At 33.6% G+C, this 19,560-nt stretch overlaps 1 protein-coding gene across 1 annotated transcript; it reads left to right on the plus strand.

Annotated features, from left to right (window-relative positions):
• Positions 1-9,441: 9,441 nt before the first annotated feature.
• Positions 9,442-10,900, plus strand: LOC120181898 (cellulose synthase A catalytic subunit 1 [UDP-forming]-like). Its single transcript, XM_039186929.1, has 4 exons — positions 9,442-9,585; positions 10,080-10,194; positions 10,272-10,478; positions 10,788-10,900. Coding segments are annotated over exons 2-4 (282 nt in total). The 5' UTR covers positions 9,442-9,585; positions 10,080-10,121; the 3' UTR covers positions 10,790-10,900.
• Positions 10,901-19,560: the final 8,660 nt, after the last annotated feature.

The following is a 19,560-nucleotide window of genomic DNA, read 5'->3' on the forward strand; positions in this document are numbered from 1 at the left end:
TTTTACCCTTTTCCCCCAAACAAAAATAATTTCTTTCGTCAATTATTGCGTGAGCCTTGTTCCTTGCTCTTCCTCCTCTCTAGGGGTTTCATTCTCCCATAGAAGTCTCCAAGAGCGCTCATCATATTCGGACTCCTTCGATCATTATTATGAGTGATTTTTCGTCCAAATCAAAGAAAAAGTAAATTGTAACACTAATATTAATTATTATATTTATCCGTCTCAAATATATTAACATCAATCAATTATCAAATGAAATTGAATTTTGTAAATTACTTCATTAGTATTAAACCTATTAAGGTGAAGGATATTGAATAGGCAAAAAGTAACAAAGAAAAGAAAAGGACCATTTATGGGGTATGTTGGTAGATGAAAGAAGAGCATAATCATGATTTTAAAGCATCCTTTAGGGCCCCTCCAAAGCCCTTGAAGATCGAAGAAATTTGGTTTACTTTGAGTTGATAAATTATTTTTTAAAAAAAAAATCAAATCTGTGATGGTCAATATTAAAAGCAATGACAAAAGATCAAAACCTTTTTATATATAAAAAAAATAAGTTAGAATTCAAATATAAAAATATTAAAAACTTTTGATTCTATTGGGTTTTTTTTAAGTAATAACTTTCGAAAACCAAGAATGTTGAAACTGGTTAAAGTTTATGACTTTTTAATCCTTAAAAAAAACCATTTTCACAGTTGGCAACTGCACTGTTTTGCAAAAGCTTAATTAGGGACAGGATTTCAAATAGCAGTCGAATAGTGGTATCGCGGACGTTATATTGCGGTCGCAACGGTGTCCGAAACTGCTATCACGAAAAATAACGGTGTTAAGCGGGATCATACCAATAGTGGCAGATCGCGGGCGTAATTTAACGGATCACGACCAATCGCTGAAATAGTGGACTGCTATTCCGTTATTTTAATTTTTTTTTTAAAGTTTTTTTATTAAAAAAATCAGCTCCTTCGAAAAAAATTCACGACCGCGATATCCGCAATGACTGCAATAGCATACGTTATATTCGCAACCGTGATAAACGCGATGCGATCGAAAACGTGACCACGAACGCTATTTAAAACGGGGGCGTTCTTCTTATGCGTTTTTTCACAGTGGAATTGCTTTAATTTCTGCCTTAATCTTTCTTTTCTTTTCATTCTTCTTTTTATTTTCTTGTTAAATATAAATAATTCATTCACATGCATCTTTTCTCCATACTTAGTATTTTTAATAGGTTTTCAACGTTTGAAATCATTTCCTCTATAGAAAAAAAAATCCTTACGAGAGAGAGGAAAAAGCAATAAACCTATAATATAAGTCTATGTTAAAACTAGGGGTATGTACATTTTGGTTTTAATTTAATAGGTAAATTATGTATTTAGTCATCTAACTATTTGTGTGCTTTTATTTTATCCATCCAACTATTTGTTTTTTTTCAAAATTGTACCTAACATTACGTTTTGGTTTTATTTTTGTCACCTGTCATTAAAAAATTAATGGTGACGTTAGCATATCACAATAATGTAATGTCATGTTATCATTAAAAAAATAAAAAAGATGCCATGTCAACAATTATGTTAATTTTTTTAAACATGACAATTGATTTCATTAATAAAAACAAATGAATTAATCATAATTACAACGCATTCAGGCATTGTAACACCCCAAATTTCGGGCTAGTAATTTCGAGTCTATTCGATATGTAAATGGGCCTCGTGGATTTAATAATTTAAGGCATTGGGCTTAATTGGGTTGGAATCGGGCCCAATTAACCAACATGGAGATTTTTGAATAATGGAAGTTGTGGGATAGCAAAAGTTGTAATTTTCCATTTTTTAAAAATGAAGACTTTTATTTCTTTTCATCTTCCTATTTTCTTCATTCTTCTTCCTTTCTCATTTTCCTTCTCCCACTTTCTCTCCAAATTTCCATAGCATAAAGGTAAGATCTTGAGCCATTTTTCATGCTTCAAATTCATTCAAAATTCCTCCAATAACTTTTAATGAATCAAGTCTTGGTTTATTTCCTAGCTAGAGGAAAATGGGGGTTTTCATCCAAATCACCAAGAAAATGAGTTTCACTAAGCAAGGAGCTTCATTTTTGGATCCTAGCATCAAGGTAGAGTCTTTTTAATCCTTTGTGGTGTTAAGGCTTTCTTAAATGTAAAGATTTGATAGGACTTGAGTATTTAAGTATTTTAGGGTTTATACTTGATTTAAGCCATATATGACGATTTTGATGTAAAATATGTGTTCTTAAGACATTTTATGACCCTACTTGGCTCCCTAAAGTTTCAGCACACGATTAGAAACCAAACTATAGCCTTAGGAGTATTTTAGGTATTTTCTCGAGTCTAAATAAACCATTTATGGGTTCGAGTATCGATATTGGGATGAACAATATCGATACTAGATGATTTAGGGCAAAAATTAGGGATTTTAGGTAGGGAGTATTGATATCGAGGGGAGGAGTATCGATACCAATAACATAGTATCGATATTGAGGGTTGTAGTATCTATACTGAATGATCGATCTCACGACCGCTAGTCTCTATACCGAAGGACTGGTCTCCATACCCAAAAAATTGAGTATCCATACCGAAGGCTTGATATCAATACCTAGAGAGGTTGAGTGACTTCAAGATGTCAAATAGACTCAAGAGTGAGGAGTTTAATATCAATTGAGATCAAGAATCTAACATGGGTGTGGAAGGTTACTAAAATGCCCTTGAGAGCCAAAATTACCAAATTACACTTATAGACCACATATTAAACATCTAAAAGAGAAGGATCATTACAGAGGGTGTACCGAAAAACGATATGATGAGATAATCAGATTACGAAATAACGAGGTTAAGTATATCAAGAATGTCAGTGAATGTACAGTTGTCCCTTCAATTCGAGGGTGAATGAAAACGCAATAGGAGCGATTAGGGAGTTGCTACCTAATTTTGAAGTCGAGCCAGTTATCGGGCCAACTTATGTTACAGATAGCGAATGATCAACATAGTAATCGTCGTGAACTCATGAAACACATAAAGACTTATCTAGAGACATAAATAACTAAAATGCCTTTAAGCAGCGAACGACCAGAATAGAACAATTTAATAATTAACAACATTAACATACTAATAAACCTTCGTATAACGTTCTAGATGAGGCCCTAGTGAACCATTGTCAATGTGCGAGGCACTTCAGGAGCTAACTAGTGCGCGAGGCCAAAACACTCTTGAGGAGTGGGTTAGCGATGTCAGTGTTGTGTAGCCTTTGGTCCTTAGGTATGCATGTATAGTTGCATCAGTCCAGTACAATAGAATCCTTAAAGCTTGGCTTGATGGTTGTGTGAGACCTAGTCAATGCTTTGGTAGAGCTGGAATTACCGATTGCTATGTGACATCGGATTCCCCCTCAATGATCTACTTGATGGATATGCGAGGACCAGAAGATCATTCATCAGTTAGTGGGAATTGTATTGATGCTGTGTGGCATCGGGTTCCCTCTGTTAACTAGTATCTAATGGCAATGTGAGACCAAAATATTAGTCAGTATGGCATTCAGATAATGCATAGAATCAGTGTCGCATTCAGATAATACATAGCAATTACAACCATTAGGGTTAAAGACCCTTTAGTGGTGTACTCATGGAGAGGCCTTTAACATAGAATTAAGGGAAGCATGAGACTCCCACCTAGTGATAGAACAGTTAAGCCCTAGGTAAGCAGCACTTGATCAAGATCATGCATGTACCTGGCTATTAGTTAGTACCATGTCTTTAGCGTGGTTATGTTTATGGAACTCATAATGCTACTCTAGATTAGAGATTATACTACTAGGCTTTGTAAGCTCAACCTTCGAATGTTTTCCGTTGGTAGGTCAGTAGATGAGCAGTTCGTGGAGCTTCGTCGCAGCATCAATTCCATTTCCTTCAGTGTATTGTACCATAGCTTAGTGGGCATATGCATTCATAGGACCTTACTTATGTATTCAGACTTATGAGACAAAGTTTGTATTATTTTGATTAAAATTATCTGTCATGGAGCTCTAGTTTTATAACTGTTATTTATGTTTATTATTGATACCCTTCAATATGTTTGAAAGAAAAATAAACAGGTTTTGAAAATAAGGGGTTGTATCGGCATCCAATGTGGCACCTTAGTCCCATTCGGGTTTAGGTTGTTACAAGCATAGAGATAAAAATGGAGATAATAGTCACCAAAAAATTCATAAAAAAATAAAAATATTAGACCCAAAGATACAAAGAAAAATGAAACATTCCCTTGAAAACAACAACCAAAATAAAAAAACTCAATAACCTTCATAAAAACTCATTGTCTCTGTCAAACGAAACACTTTACAAAATAATAAATGAGTGGTGAGTGAACCAAACTATTTGGCAAACTGCTTCACTACACATTATGATTATATCGACAAACAATATTTTAGTAAATAAGGGATCTGACAATACTTGACCACCAATAAAGCAATTAGAAAATAAATGTTATGAGGGTCTTTGTACGAAAACCAAAGCAAATGTCGTCAATTTTTTAACTGTAGATGACCAAAATAAAACCATAACGTAACATTAGATATGATTTGACAAAAAAGATAGTTGAGTGACCAAAACATAACCATGCGAATAGCTGGATGGCTAAATTCATAGTTTACCCAATATATTGAATCAAACTATTCCTCTTAACGAGTAAAATAATTTCAATTAATTCAATGGATTAACCGTTTTATATATAATTCGATTAATTAATGTTTAAATATTTTATAAATGAAGAGGCTTTGACATTTGTGGTACAAGTGGATTCACAACATATTTGGAATAAAGTAAGAGAACGCAACACTGTGTTCTTGGGCTTTTTAGTTCCTATGCTAAAATATAAATGCCAAAATAGGATTATCATATTTTTAATTTGAGATCTACGGTATTTGTTATATGATTTAAGGAATTCGTCATGTTGAGGTGACAAATTAATCTCAATATATATTATTTATTTAAACTTATTATCTCAAGGTAACAAATTTCAATAAAATATAATTTTTTATTAATTTTTATCATATCATGAATAAAAAATTTTTAAAATAAATTATTGGGTCGTCATTTAGTTTCGTATATTATAAAAAAATATTGTAGATCCCAAATTAAAAATCTTACTATTCTATTTTCTAATTATATTTTTGGGTTGCCGTATTGGGGGGTCCGTTCTCTTGGACTTGAATAACTAAAAACAAGGGGACATGTTTGATGAGATGGCGTTCGGTCCAAGGCAGAACCCATCTACAAACAAACAAATGTTTACCTTATATGGGCCTTGGGCTTTATACAACATAAATGGCCCTTCAAATCTTGTACCCACCCCTACAAACTTTGTCCACTTGCTTAACGAACGCCATGATTGACCTTTTCTTTTTATACCCAATATCGTTACCGACTAACATAATTAATTTTGATATTGTTTGTACTCAAATACATATTGCAAAATAAATTAATAAGGTTCAATAAAGCAACCTCACCTTTCACCAGGATTAATTAAATTCTTTGATTAATAAAAGTTATAAAATAGTCTATTGATTATAAGAAGTTGTTTTATTGAGTCTATCGATTATTAAAAGTTATTAAATGGTCACTCGACTATTTATTATGTTCCAAACTCATCATTTGTCATTAAAAATTTAACGGTCATTTAATTGGTTATTTATATGTTGACTGAATTATGATAATCGTTTGAGATTATAAGATCAAATTTTATCATATTTCATTCAGGAGGTTAACATACAATTCATATTGTCGTCAAAATTTTAACAGCAAAAGACGAAATTAGAATATAATTAATAGTCAAGTGACCATTTTATAACTTTAAATAGCCAAGGGACTCAACAAAGCAACTTCCTATAGTCAGTATGTATAGTTGCAATGATCATGCCTCAGATATCGTTGGCGTGGGAATCATCAAATTGAAGATACATGATAGGACAATTAAAGTTGTTCGAGATGTACGGCACGTGAAAGGCCTGAAGAAAAATTTATTATCCTACGGATTGTTGGATAATAATACAAGCAAGATTAAAACACGGAAAGGAATCATGAAGGTGTTCTGTGGAGCGCTTGTGGTGATGAAAGGCGAAAAGATAACAACAAACTTGTACATGCTGAAGGGAGAAACTTTGCTAGAAGCAGAAGCCTCTGTTGCCTCATGTAGTTCAGATTCTGCAATACTATGGCATCAGAAACTTGGACACAAGTCAGAACAAGGAATGAAAGTTCTTGTGGAGTAAAAGCTACTTCCAGACTTAACAAAGATATCACTTACTTTGTGTGAGCATTGCATAACAAGTAAGCAGCAACGGTTGAAATTCAACACGTCAAATTATAGAGACAAAAGTATTCTAGAATTGGTTCACTCTGACGTATGGCAAGCACCATTTACATCCCTAGGCGGAGTAAAATACTTTGTCTCATTTATTGATGACTACTCCAGGAGATGTTGGGTGTACCCTATTAAGAAGAATTCAGACGTGTTTTAAACTTTCAAAAACTTCAAAGCATGGGTGGAACTTGATTATGGAAATAAGATCAAGTGTTTCAGAACAGATAATGGAGGAGAATACACAAGTGAAGAATTTGATGACTTTTGTAGGAAAGAATGCATCAAAAGACAGTTAATAGTGACGAACACTCCTCAACAAAATGGAGTGGCAGAGCGGATGAACAAAACCTTGTTAGAAAGAACAAGAGCAATGTTGAGGGCTGCAAACCTAAAAAGTCATTTTGGGCAGAAACAATCAATACCGCTTGTTATTTGGTGAATCGAGCTCCATCAACTGCAAAAGAGTTGAAGATGCCAATGGAGATGTGGACTGGTAAACCAGCTAATTATTCAAACTTCCATGTATTTAGAAGTATTGTGTAAGTGATGTACAACTCACAAGAACTTTCAAAGTTGGATCCAAAATCCAGGAAATGTAAATTCTTGGGGTATATTGATGGAGTAAAGGGGTATCGCTTGTGGGATCCCACTGCTCGCAAAGTAATCATCAGTATGGATGTTATCTTTGTAGAATATAAACAACAAAGAAAAGAAGATGATGGCAGCGCTGAAAAGACAGAGACTACACATATACATGTGGAAAAAGAGTTTGAGCAAGGAGATTCTTCTAAAGCAGAACCATCACATGATGAACAAGAACCAGAGAGTTCTGAAGCTCCAACAACTCGTCAATCAGATTGTGTGAGAAGACGTCCTAATGACACTCAGATTATGTTATAGAAGGAAATATTGCATACTGCCTTTTAACAGAGGACGGTGAGCCATCAACATACCAGGAGGCAATAAACAACTCAAATGTTTCACTGTGGATGATGGTGATGCAAGAAGAAATTGAAGCCCTTCATAAAAATATTACATGGGACCTTTTGCCACTGCCACAAGGAAGGAAGCCAATTGGTAACAAATGGATCTTCAAAATCAAGCGAAATGGTAACGATCAAGTGGAGAAGTATCGTGCATGACTGGTGGTCAATGGATATACTTAAAAAGAATGTATTAATTTCAATGAAATCTTTTCTCATGTGGTTTTATTAACAAAAGCTAGGGTAGTCTTGGCAATGTGTGCTACATTGAACTTATATCTAGAGCATCAAGATGTTAAAATAGATTTTCTTCATGAAAATCTTGAAGAAGAGATTTACATGCTTCAGCCTGAAGGTTTTGAAGAAAAAGAAAAGAAGAACTTGGTTTGCAGGTTGAACAAATTTCTGTACGATATAAAGCAGGCGCCAAGATGTTGGTATAAGAGATTTGATTCCTTCATTATGTGTCTTGGATACAACAGACTTAACACAGACCTTTGTGCTTATTTCAAGAGGTTTGGTGATAACGATTTTGTTATATTGATGTTGTATGTGGATGACATGTAAGTTGTAGGACCCAACAAAAATCATATTGAAGAATTAAAGGCACAATTGGCTAGGGAATTTGAAATGAAGGACTTGGGATCAACAAACAAGATTATAGGGATGCAAATTCACCGAGACAGAAGTAATATGAAGATTTGGCTTTCACAAAAGATTTATTTGAATAATATCTTGTCAAGATTCAACACGAAAAATTGTAAGTCAATTTCTACCCCTCTTCCTATTAACTTTAAATTATCCTCCAGTATGAGTCCTAGTAGTGAAGAAGAGAGGATGAAGATGTCTCGAGTGCCTTATGCATCGGTAGTGAGAATTTTAATATTAGCTATGATATGCACAAGACCATACATTACACAAGCAGTGGGAGTGGTTAGTCGGTACATGGCGAATCCAGAAAAAGAACATTGGAATACAGTAAAGAGGATCTTGAGATACATCAAAGGGACCTCAAATGTTGCATTATGTTACGGAGGATCAAACTTACTTATCAAATGGTATGTCGATTTTGACTATGCAGGAGATTTGGATAAAAGTAAATCTACTACAGGATATGTGTTCAAAGTTGCTGGTGGAGCTGTAAGATGGGTTTCAAAATTGCAGTCAGTTGTGGCTACATCCACAACAGAGGCAGAATATATAGTAGTTACACAAGCCAATATAGAAGCAATTTGGTTAAAGATGCTATTGGAGGAGCTTGGACTCAATCAAGAGTATGTCTCTCTGTTTTATGACAGTCAAAGCGCCTTGCATCTAACAAGGAATCCAACATTTCATTCAAGGACAAAGCACATACGAGTTCAGTACCATCATTCGTGAAAAGGTGAAAGAAGGGACGATAGATATGCAGAAAATCCATACAAAAGACAACATAACAAATTTCATAACAAAGGCGATCAATACTAATAAATTTACTTGGTGTTGATCCTCTTGTGGCCTGTTAGAGACATAAGCAACATGAATGGTACAAGGTAGAAAGAATGGTGTGAAGATATGATTATTCCAATCAAATCTTCAAGTGAGAGATTGTTGAAAAGTCCAGCAAGTTGCCAATTGCTTTCGGTGCAAAACTTTCTGTGGAAAGTTGAAAAAAAAATCCCACCGAAAAGTAGCTGATTTTTGTTGAATTTGAGTAATAGGGAAATTACTCATTTAGTCCCTGAACTTTAGGATATTTATAAGATTAACCCTTAAGCTTCAACTATAAATACCCTAACCCATTTAAATTCAAAATCATCCCAAATCATTCTAGCTTTCTCCCAATACTAGAGAATTTAGAGAGTTTCTTGAAAGTTGTTTTCTCTTTTTTATCAAGAGATAATTATCATTGTTTTCTCCTTGTTATATAGAGAGAAGTTGTAATTTTTATTTTCTCATAGTGAAATTCTTCTACCTTTGCCCGTGGTTTTTACCCTATATTTTTTAGGGGTTTTGCACGTAAATTTTGTGTATTCTTTATCTTCAGTTTTATTTTTTCAAATTATCAGTTGCGATTTTGCTCTATCCAACAACTTTTTTCCGTAACAAAATGTTGATGATTTGGAAAATAAGTTTGACTATCCTCACGGGCACGGTAAGGCAAAGCGTCAATGGCAGGGTGAATATGTGGATCTTTCTTCATCCTCAAGACATGAATCTCAACAACCAATTCCCCTTCTAACCAATGGTTGTACGGTAGGCATTTTATGTTATTATGTACCTATTCATGCTAAGAAGTTTGCATGAACTTTACCATGATGTGATTATTTTTTTATTCTTTTAATACCCTTTCATCTGTCTATTGGGTGATCGAGCAGTGTTGTTCAATTCCTGAGTTTCAATGTCAAAGTTGGAAAAATCAAGTTATCCATTGGAGGTTATTCTAATCATATTTAATTGATAAAACCATTTCATGCTTGGTTGGTTTTGTAGGATTTATTAACCTCTTGTTAAATTTCATTTAAAACGTTTCATATGTTCACAACAGTTATATGCATTGCAATCTTGCTATTTCTTTTGCTTGTTAGCTACTTAACTCTTATGTATAGCCCCACATGTTTTGGTTAAATCATAAGAAAAGCTTTTTGTATTATGGAAAGTAACTAGCTTTTGCTAATAGTCTCTGGTGATTTATGCTTTCTGTTACTTAAATGGTCATTTCTTTCTAACTGATAGGTCAACATTTTCAGGTTTTTGGAGAAATTGCTACACCTGATAATCAATCCGTGCGAATGACATCGGGTCCTTTGGACCCTTCTGAAAAGAATGTTAGTTCGTCACCTTATGTTGACCCAAGGCAACCAGGTAATTACGTTATTGTGTTTGTTTAGAAGACACCCCCTGAAGGGTTTATTGAATTGCTAATGCATCTGTTCTTGTAGTTCCTGTGAGAATTGTGGATCCAACAAAGGACTTGAATTCTTATGGCCTTGGGAATGTTGATTGGAAGGAAAGGGTTGAAAGTTGGAAACTCAAACAGGATAAAAATGTGTTGCATATGAACAATAAATACACTGAAGAGAAGGGAGATCTAGAAGGAACTGGTTCAAATGGAGAGGAACTGGTTCAAATGGAGAGGAACTGCAAATGTAAGTTTATCTTGACTAGAATAAGACCTAAATCAGTTTACTATGTTCCTTTGAGTGCTTGTATATATCTTTAGGACCTTATAAATTTCATTAAGTTTATATTTTTCATCTTCAATTTTGTTTTTTTTAACTCATATTTTTTGGTTAAATTTGATTTTGGTGTATTGTCAGTGTCATATTTCTCTAGATGCAAATTGTGTTAATTCATTTTGACTAGACATCATTGATATGTTTTTTTGCTCAGTTGATGTCATCTATGCATTTCACATTTTCATTTCTTTTTCAAGTTTAACAGTTCTTGTTCTGCAGAGCTGACGATGCTCGTCAACCTTTGATTCGTGTGGTGCCAATTTCTTCCTCTCACCTGACCCCTTAGGGTGTGTTTGGATGGGAGAACGTGGGATTTTCATGGGAATGAAATCCACATTCCCCCGTTTGATTTGCTCGAGAATCTCATTCCCGGTAATGTAAGATTACCAATAGTGGATTTTTGGGGTATATTACCGGGAATGTCATTACCTCCATTTCTTTAGGTATTATTTTTGGACTAAAATACCCTTAAATTTTTTTTAAATATCATTTTTCTGTCATTGAATAATAAAAATTCTACGATGTTAAATTACAAATTTATCCTTAAACTATTTTAGATTTACAAAAAAATTCTATAATTAAAATTTTATATGAAGTTCAGGGGTTAAAAATTTTTTTACCCTTTCATTAAACTTTTTTATATTTTTAATTTTGTAAAAAAATTATATAAATTTTATAAATTTAAATTTTTTAAAGAAAATATATAAATATTTTTCAACTTGTTAAAAAATATATAATAAGAATAATTTGGTCAAATATTCATTTCAATAATCATTTATTCTTTTAACCAAACACAGTAATCTTACATTCCTGCTAAACTAACCAAACACAAAATACAACATTCCCAGTGATCCTATTCCCTGGTAATCTTACATTCCCACTGATAATCTTTCATTCCGTGAACCAAATGCACCCTTAGCGTGTTGTCATCATTCTTCGTCTCATCATTTTGGGTTTTTTCTTGCAATATCGTGCAACACATCCAGTGAAAGATGCATATCCATTGTGGCTAACATCTGTTATCTGTGAGATTTGGTTTGCCTTATCATGGCTACTAGATCAGTTTCCAAAATGGTATCCCATAAATCGTGAGACCTACCTTGACAGGCTAGCTTTGAGGTCAGTTCTGTTATTTCATTGATGGATTATTTCTTTTGAGGCTGGCAAACTACCTTGCTCCCTCTCTGTCTGCTTGTGTGTGTTTGTTATGCTGTCTGTTATCACACTATTAATAGTGATTGGCTCTATTTTCTAGATATGACCGAGATGGGGAACCATCACAACTAGCCCCTGTAGATGTTTTTGTCAGTACTGTAGATCCAGTCAAAGAGCCTCCCCTTGTCACTGCAAACACCGTCTTGTCAATCCTTGCAGTCGGTTATCCCGTGGACAAAGTAACCTGCTATGTTTCAGATGATGGTTCAACTATGTTGACTTTTGAAGCCCTCTCTGAAATTGCAGAGTTTGCAAGGAAGTGGGCGCCTTTTGCAAGAAGCACAACATAGAGCCTAGAGCTCCTGAGTTTTTTTTTTATAAGAAGAGAAGACCTCATTAAAATTACCTTTAAGATTAATGAAACATTACAAATCCCTTAATCAATAGAAGGAGAAAAAGAGTACTTAAACTAGTATCAAAGCATACATAACTCGTGAGCAGCAAATTTTGACTATTAATGACACAACCCAAGAGAGACTGAAACTAGCTTATATCATGTCAAACCAGGAACTTCAGCCAGAAGTGTGAAGTTTAGTTTAGTAGCTTATATCTTGAATCTCATGATCCAGAAATGCAACTTATTTATTCTTCCTTTAAATTCAACTAACCTAAGATTGGAAATCAGCCTTAAACCTAACACTTAAGACAATAAACTAACTTATCTGACCCACCAGCACAAATCTAATCTATAAATATTGAACACAAGTAAAACTGTATTTGTTGAAGTTGCTCTTTTATAAATATATTTTCTGCTCCTAGTGCACACGTCATTGCATATATAGCCCATTCCAAATTGATTGGACAGTTAGCCATTCTTTCCCGCAAATAACTAGAAGTTAATAAAACTATTCAACGCTCAACTTTTTTGTTACTTCTACAACTCGCTTTGCTAATTATCAAGTAACAGAATGTAGCTAATAAAACAAACATAGACGAAATGTCATAACCATTTCTTTTAGGTAATACAATTAATTATTATTTAAAAAAAATGATTATGACTTTAATTTGGAAAAATTGGTGATTTGGAATTAAATTGAATAGAGTCGCCATCGACCTTTGGGTTAGGTAGGTCGAATACCTAAAAACGTCTTTTAAAACAATTTTAAAAAAAATCATTTTGAAGACGAAAATGGTCTGCGTTTACCAAAGATTCGATTAAAAACGGTTCGGGAGTTGGTTATGCATGGGGAAGGATAAGCACCCCCACAACGCCCAAAATTGGTACTGAAATCGCTTACACATTGTCATAAATGGTAGAAATTAAAAATCGAATATAAAGTTAAAATACGATCTATTTATCGAACATTGATTAATTTGCTTCAAATTAATTATTTAAAGAAAATCCTTTAACTCGATAAAAAATCTTGAAATTAGCAATCCTCCTTCGGGAAAACTATTTCAACTATTTTTCATTGTTAAAGAATATTCTATCATCGAATTTGTAAAAGATGCATATCGAATATAAATTGCAATTTGACAGTTGTGCAAAATAAAATAAAATACATAACTTGCATTGTTTAGTGCAAAATAAAAATGAATTAACAATTAAAAAACAAAAAAAAATGATTTATTTCAAGTTCCATTTAGTTCGAACGTCGTATTACATTATACCACTTCGATCAAGTGATACTTTCTATGCCCGTTCTACAAATACCAATCTCGAAACATATTCATACAATATTTAAATAAAGAAATACAATGGAAACAAATATAAATAAAATATGCGAAACAAAATATTTATAACAAATAAAGTTAAACATATTTATTCACATATGATGTAAATAAATACATAACGTAAAAATATGTACATACGAAAGGGATTGACATAAACCCAAATCAATATTATAATTACCCAATAAAATGATCAAAAAGTAAATATTTATAATTACAAGGACTAACATGGTAATAATAACAACTTAAAGAGCTAAAATAGCAAAAATAGAAAATTAGAGGTCTAAAATAGTAATTACAGAAACTTAGAGGCTAAACCAGCACAAAACAGAAACCTAAGGACTAAAAAGTGAAAATAGGAAAATAAGGGACTACAATAGCAAAAACAGAAAGTTAAAGGACTAAAATAAAATTTCACAGAAACTTGGAGGATTAAAAAGTAATTACACCAAAAATGCTAAAACAATGACTAAAATAAAATATTTACAAATATGGTGGCCAAATTCGAATGACACAGATTATAAAATACATGGAATCAGTGATCAAATTAAAATATTCGAAAATATTAAATCCAGAATCAAATATAGACAAAAATTATATAAACATGGATAGTGACTAAAATAATAAATTTACAAAACCATGGCTAAATTCAAATATTAAGAAAATATAACACATTAAATCAGTGACTAGAATGAAGTAATCACAATTAATATGACCAATGTCAGATTTAAACAAACATGGTAAACTAAACAAACTAGTGGCTTAAATATAAATGCTTAAATATAAATGCTGAAATGTAAGTGCTCGAGATAAAATATCACACAATTTCATTAATTACTAGAATAAAATAATACAAACAGAGAATGACTTAAACCGTGATTTACCCTGAAAATAAATAATAAATATGGGTAAGATTACAAAAGGTAGGGACCAAAATGTGATTTACCCCCAAACATCAAGAACACGCGTGTGAGGTTACAAAGTTACAAGGACTATTCCTACAATAAACCCCAAACCTAAACATGCTGAAACCCTCTCCCTACAAACGACGTCGTTCGACTGAGCATTTATAAACCAACTTAAGGGTTTAGAAAACCCTAATATTTCATTTCTCTCTTTCTCAGCCATTTGGCTACCCCTCCCCTTCTCATCTTTCCTTCTCCCCTCTGCCTAAAACAGAGGCCCTAACTCCTCGACCACCGTAGAACGGTGGCCACGGGGAGTAACCCATACCCAGAGAAGGTTCTCTCGCCCCTAGAGCTACCCTCGCTGACCTAAACCCAGAGAAACCCTTTAGTTTCGAACCCAACAAGCCCTAGAACAGAGACAAGTTTTTTCTACCTTCGGTGAGGGACGTTTGGCTCCGATGAAGCCTCCACAATCGAATCTATAAGGTATGTTTCTATTTTCTTTTACCTCATTTCTTTTTCTTCTTCTTATTTTGCTTTTTGTTTTCCCCAAAACTCGAATGCCTCCTTATTTTCTCTTTATTTTCTATTTTTTTTCAAACCCAACTGAATGCTCCTTCCATCGTTGCTTCTCTCTTTTATGTTGATGCGTGACTGATGGTTTTGTTGCCAGATAACATAGGGTCAACAGAGGCTAGATGTACTTTAGGATATCATTTAGATTTTTTTCATTATTTATTGGGTTTTTATGATTTCGAATTGACTTGCTTTTCTATGTGACTGATTGGTGCTTGTTATGTCACTATTCGGTCAGAACTATCGACGGTGGCGTCAGAGGCGGTCGATAATGGAGAGGTTCAGCTTGAGTGGCAGCAGAGTTGGCGTTGGTGGCTAAGATGGTGTTGGCAGCTGATGTTGATATATTAGGGTTAGAAAACCCTAATCTAGGATGATCTGGGCCATTGATCTTTCTCCAGATCTAACGATTGGGTTAAAGGCGGCTAGGGTGAATAGGGTGAAACCCTAGCTGAGTTGGGTCCTTTGTTTGGGTTTGGTACTGGGTCAGGTTAAGCTGGATGTTGTAATTGGGCTCCGAGATTGGGCCTGTAGATTGGGGCTGCTGGGTTGGCCTATAACAAAAATGTAAATATAAATTAATAATAATAATAATAATGAAATAATAATAATAATATAATAATATTACTAATAAAAAGGCTCGGACAAAAACGGGTGTCTACAGCTGCCCCTCTTTGCATATTCTTGTGTTAACAAGAATAGGGCAAAGACGAAAAAACATCACGTTTTTGTCTGGTTCTCTCCCTTTTAAACTTAGAAATTGGATAATGTTAGTTGTTGGGGACGACATTACTCATATGTGATGAAGAGTTCGGGTCGTCTAAGGGTGACACGGTTCCTACGTGATGAGGAAATCTGGTCGAGGGATGACACTTCTCATACGTGATGAAGAGTTCTTGGTCATCTTTATGAAGGGTGATAACTCAGTTCCTACGCAATGAGGACTACTGGTTATCTATAGGTGACACGACTCCTACGTGATGAGGAGTATGGTCAGGGGATGACATGGCTCATACGTGATGAAGAGTTCTTGGACATCTTTAGGAAGGGTGATAACTCGGTTCCTACGCGATGAGGACGGCTGGTTATCTAGGGGTGACACGACTCCTAAGTGATGAAGAGATATGGTCAGGAGATGACACTGCTCATACGTGATGAAGAGTTATGGCCATCTTTAGGGATAATGATTTCAAAAGAAACCGACTCAAAGATGATGTTTCAAAAGAAACAGACTCAAAGATTGTAAATTTTGTTTCCAAAGAAACAGACTCAAGGATTTTTCTCAAAAGAAACAATCTCAAAGGTTGGTTTTTTCATTAAAAATTGTCTCAGGAGACAAAATTTGTTTTTAAAAAAATAGAATCATAGATGATTTTGTTAAGAAACACAGTCTCAAAGATTTTTCAAAAGGAACAGACTCAAAGATTTTTCTTAAGAAAAACTGTCTCAAGAGAGACAAAACTTTATTTCAAAAGAAACAAACTCAAAGATTTTGGTTTCAAAAGAAATGACTCAAAGATTCTTTGTTTCAAAAGAAACAACTCAAAGATGATGGTTTGTTTCTAGTGAAACAAATTCATAATTTGGAAAAGTGTCTCAAATGAGACAACATTTATAATGTTTGCTTTTAGAGAAATTGTTTCAAGAGAGACAAAATTTGTTTCAAGAGAAAAAGATTCAAAGATTGTCTATTTTGTTTCCAGGGAAACAATTTCAAGGTGTTTGTGTTTAAAGGGGAAATTGTATCACACGAGATGAATCATTTTAAAATCTCAAGTGAGATTAATTTTGTTTCAAGTACAACAAATTTAAATTTTTATTTCATAGAAAAAAAATGTCTCAAATGAGACGAAGTTTTTTTTTTTTTTTGAGAAAGCGATATCAAGTGAGAAATAATTTTGTTTCAAGTACAACAAATTTAAATTTGTATATTAGAGAAAGAAAAAAAATGTCTCAAGCGAGACAAAATTTGTTTTGATAGAAATTGTCTCAAGCGAAACAAAATTTGTTTTTAGAAATTGTCTCAAGCGAGACAAAATTTGTTTTTAAAGTAATTGTCTCAAGTGAGATCAACTTTGTTTAATGTGAAATGAACTCAAAATTTGTATCTCAAAGGGAAAATGTCTCAAGCGAGACAAAATTTGTTTTCGAATGAAACTGTCTCAAATGAGACAAAATTTTATTTCAAAAGAAACAAAATCAAAGATTTTCCAAAAGAAATTGTCTCAAGAGAGACAAAAATTTGTTTTAAACTTCTCAAAATTTGTGGAAAAATATCTCAAGCGAGACAGAATTTGTTTTCGAATGAAACTATCTCAAATGAGACAAAATTTTATTTCAAAAGAAACAAAATCAATGATTTTCCAAAAGAAATTGTCTCAAGAGAGACAAAAAATTGTTTTAAACTTCTCAAAATTTGTGGAAAAATATCTCAAGGGAGACATAATTTGTTTTCGAATGAAAAACGCCCTCAAAGGTGATAGAAAGTCTGCTTGTTCCTGCATGTTGAGGAAATGTCTTGATTGTTGACTTCATGAAGTCAAATAATTGCTTCTTCAAGTTAGAGACATCTGGTCATTTTCGAGCTTTTATTTCCTGAAAGATCAAAATGATTTATTTATGGATGACTAATCTTTAATATTATGATGGATGTCAAGATGAAATTCATTTGATTTGTCCTCAAGTGAGGCGAAAAATGTTTTTAATACACGTGATGATAAATGTTTGATGCAAATTTTATGTATCATGTATGTATGTATATATGTATGTATGTATTGATGTATGATTTTCTCGATCTAAAAGGAGAATGGTTGCGAGAGCAGTCTTCACTGTATAATTGATTCAGTTTGTTTGTATTTCCACTATGGTGTACTCTTGCAAACCTCAACCTGAGACAATTTATTTTCATTGCCCCATCAAAATTTACCCCTTAAATTTGTCTTTTCTTTCCCCAGCTTCAATCTTGAACTTCAGAGAAATCTTCGTTGAATTCCAAGATATGCCTCCAATATTCGATGTGAATCTCCAAAGATGCCCCAACATTTAATGTTTCTTGCTTCAGCACTGATTCTAAGCATGAGCTTTGTGTCTGAGAGCCATATGTCAACTATCAAGATCCACTCCAGAGATTGTCTTGTTTGAAAAACGTTTTTCTTATTTTATTTTCAAAAGTATGAAAATATCAATTAAAAGAGTTTTGCAAAAAATATTTAATCAAAATATTGCCTCTTTCGAGGTTTTATAATTGACATATCATAAAACAAAAGTTCATCGGATATCAAAGAATTAATTACACTGTTAATCCTTCAATAATTTATAGTTATTTGACAAGTGTCAAGATTATTGCTATTTTTGAGAAATGGTTAAGTAAGAAAAGGATAAAAAAGTCTCAGGTTTTTGTCTTTGGTCAAAGGTATGGTGTTCTCATATATTTTCATGATCTTATTTTGGTTGTACGATGCCTTATCAAGGGATTTGTGTGATCGCCTCCTATGCAACAGTTGCACTGTCTTCATATTCGAGCCGTCTTTTTAGGTTTTCAACTCGAATCCTCCTTTGGTTTCAAGACGTTACTCAGAATTTACGTCTTGAACCCCCCATTTATTATTGTTTATCTACCACGCATTAAAGATTTTAGAAAACCTTTTGAAAATAAAAGATTAATCCTGATGAGCGGGATGAAATCTAAAGATAGTCTCTTCTGTTTAGAAATCCATGTATGATTAGAAGGGAATTTTTAGGCACGTAATGTAGGCCATGGTTCATGGTTATGAAAGAAAGTGATAAATAAGCCCAAATAAGTGTTTCAGGGTAATTGAACCAATGATCAATTCATTCTGATGCCTTTAATATGGTATTGCTCGATTTGGATCTGCTCGTATGAGTTCTTTATTTTCTCTTGATGTTTCATGATCTTCGAGTGAAGTGATTCTGGAGTGATTGTGCTTGATCAATCTCACGATTTGAAGCTCGATGCATCATTTGAGTCGAGGGACTCATTGTCTGTGCTCTGTGTCATCTTTTTTTTTCTTTTATTCTTTTTCTCTTTGCTCTTTGTATTTCTTTGTTTTGATTTGATCTTTGCACTTGGCATTTGGTTCAACTTTCGGTATCTCATCTGAATCAATGTCTTCACTCATACGAGCATATTTCCTCCATTTTACCCCCTAGTGTGGAGGGTGATCCTTGATTAGGGTTGAATCAAAAGAAAATAAAATTTAGGCTTAAAGGGGGACACAAGGGATATATATTTTCTCCTGTTGTGAAGGGATAAAGAAAGAAAGCTGTTCATCATCTCATACACAGAAGTCTTTACAGAAGAGGTATCCCCAGGGGGATAGATTTTCAGGATTAATTGTATATTCACATAAAAAATAATTAATGCATGATAAAATTATTTCTTTTTCTTCTTCTTGCTCCCAGTATGCCTCAATTTTACAAACTCATCTTCATAAACTTGATGTGATATGCCCCATGTTGTCTTTTTATAGGAAGCTTCATGTTCAAGTGAACAACCTTGTACTCAATGTCTGTAGGTCTTATCGGTAGAAAAATGTTGGTTTGACGTCTAAGAAGACGATGATGTGAATTTATTGGCTCAAAAAAATATATGGGTATGATTT

The sequence above is a fragment of the Hibiscus syriacus genome, unplaced genomic scaffold (genome assembly GCF_006381635.1).
Source record: "Hibiscus syriacus cultivar Baekdansim isolate YM2019G1 unplaced genomic scaffold, ASM638163v2 tig00112604_pilon, whole genome shotgun sequence".
NCBI classification, from domain to species: Eukaryota; Viridiplantae; Streptophyta; class Magnoliopsida; order Malvales; family Malvaceae; genus Hibiscus; species Hibiscus syriacus.

What these genes read in the sequence shown, in the direction of transcription:
- LOC120181898 (XM_039186929.1), top strand. Translation starts at nt 10,122, where the DNA reads ATGACATCGGGTCCTTTGGACCCTTCTGAAAAGAATGTTAGTTCGTCA. An exon ending in TGTTGACCCAAGGCAACCAG is followed by an intron (nt 10,195 to 10,271) that starts GTAATTACGTTA and finishes CTGTTCTTGTAG; the next exon opens with TTCCTGTGAGAATTGTGGAT.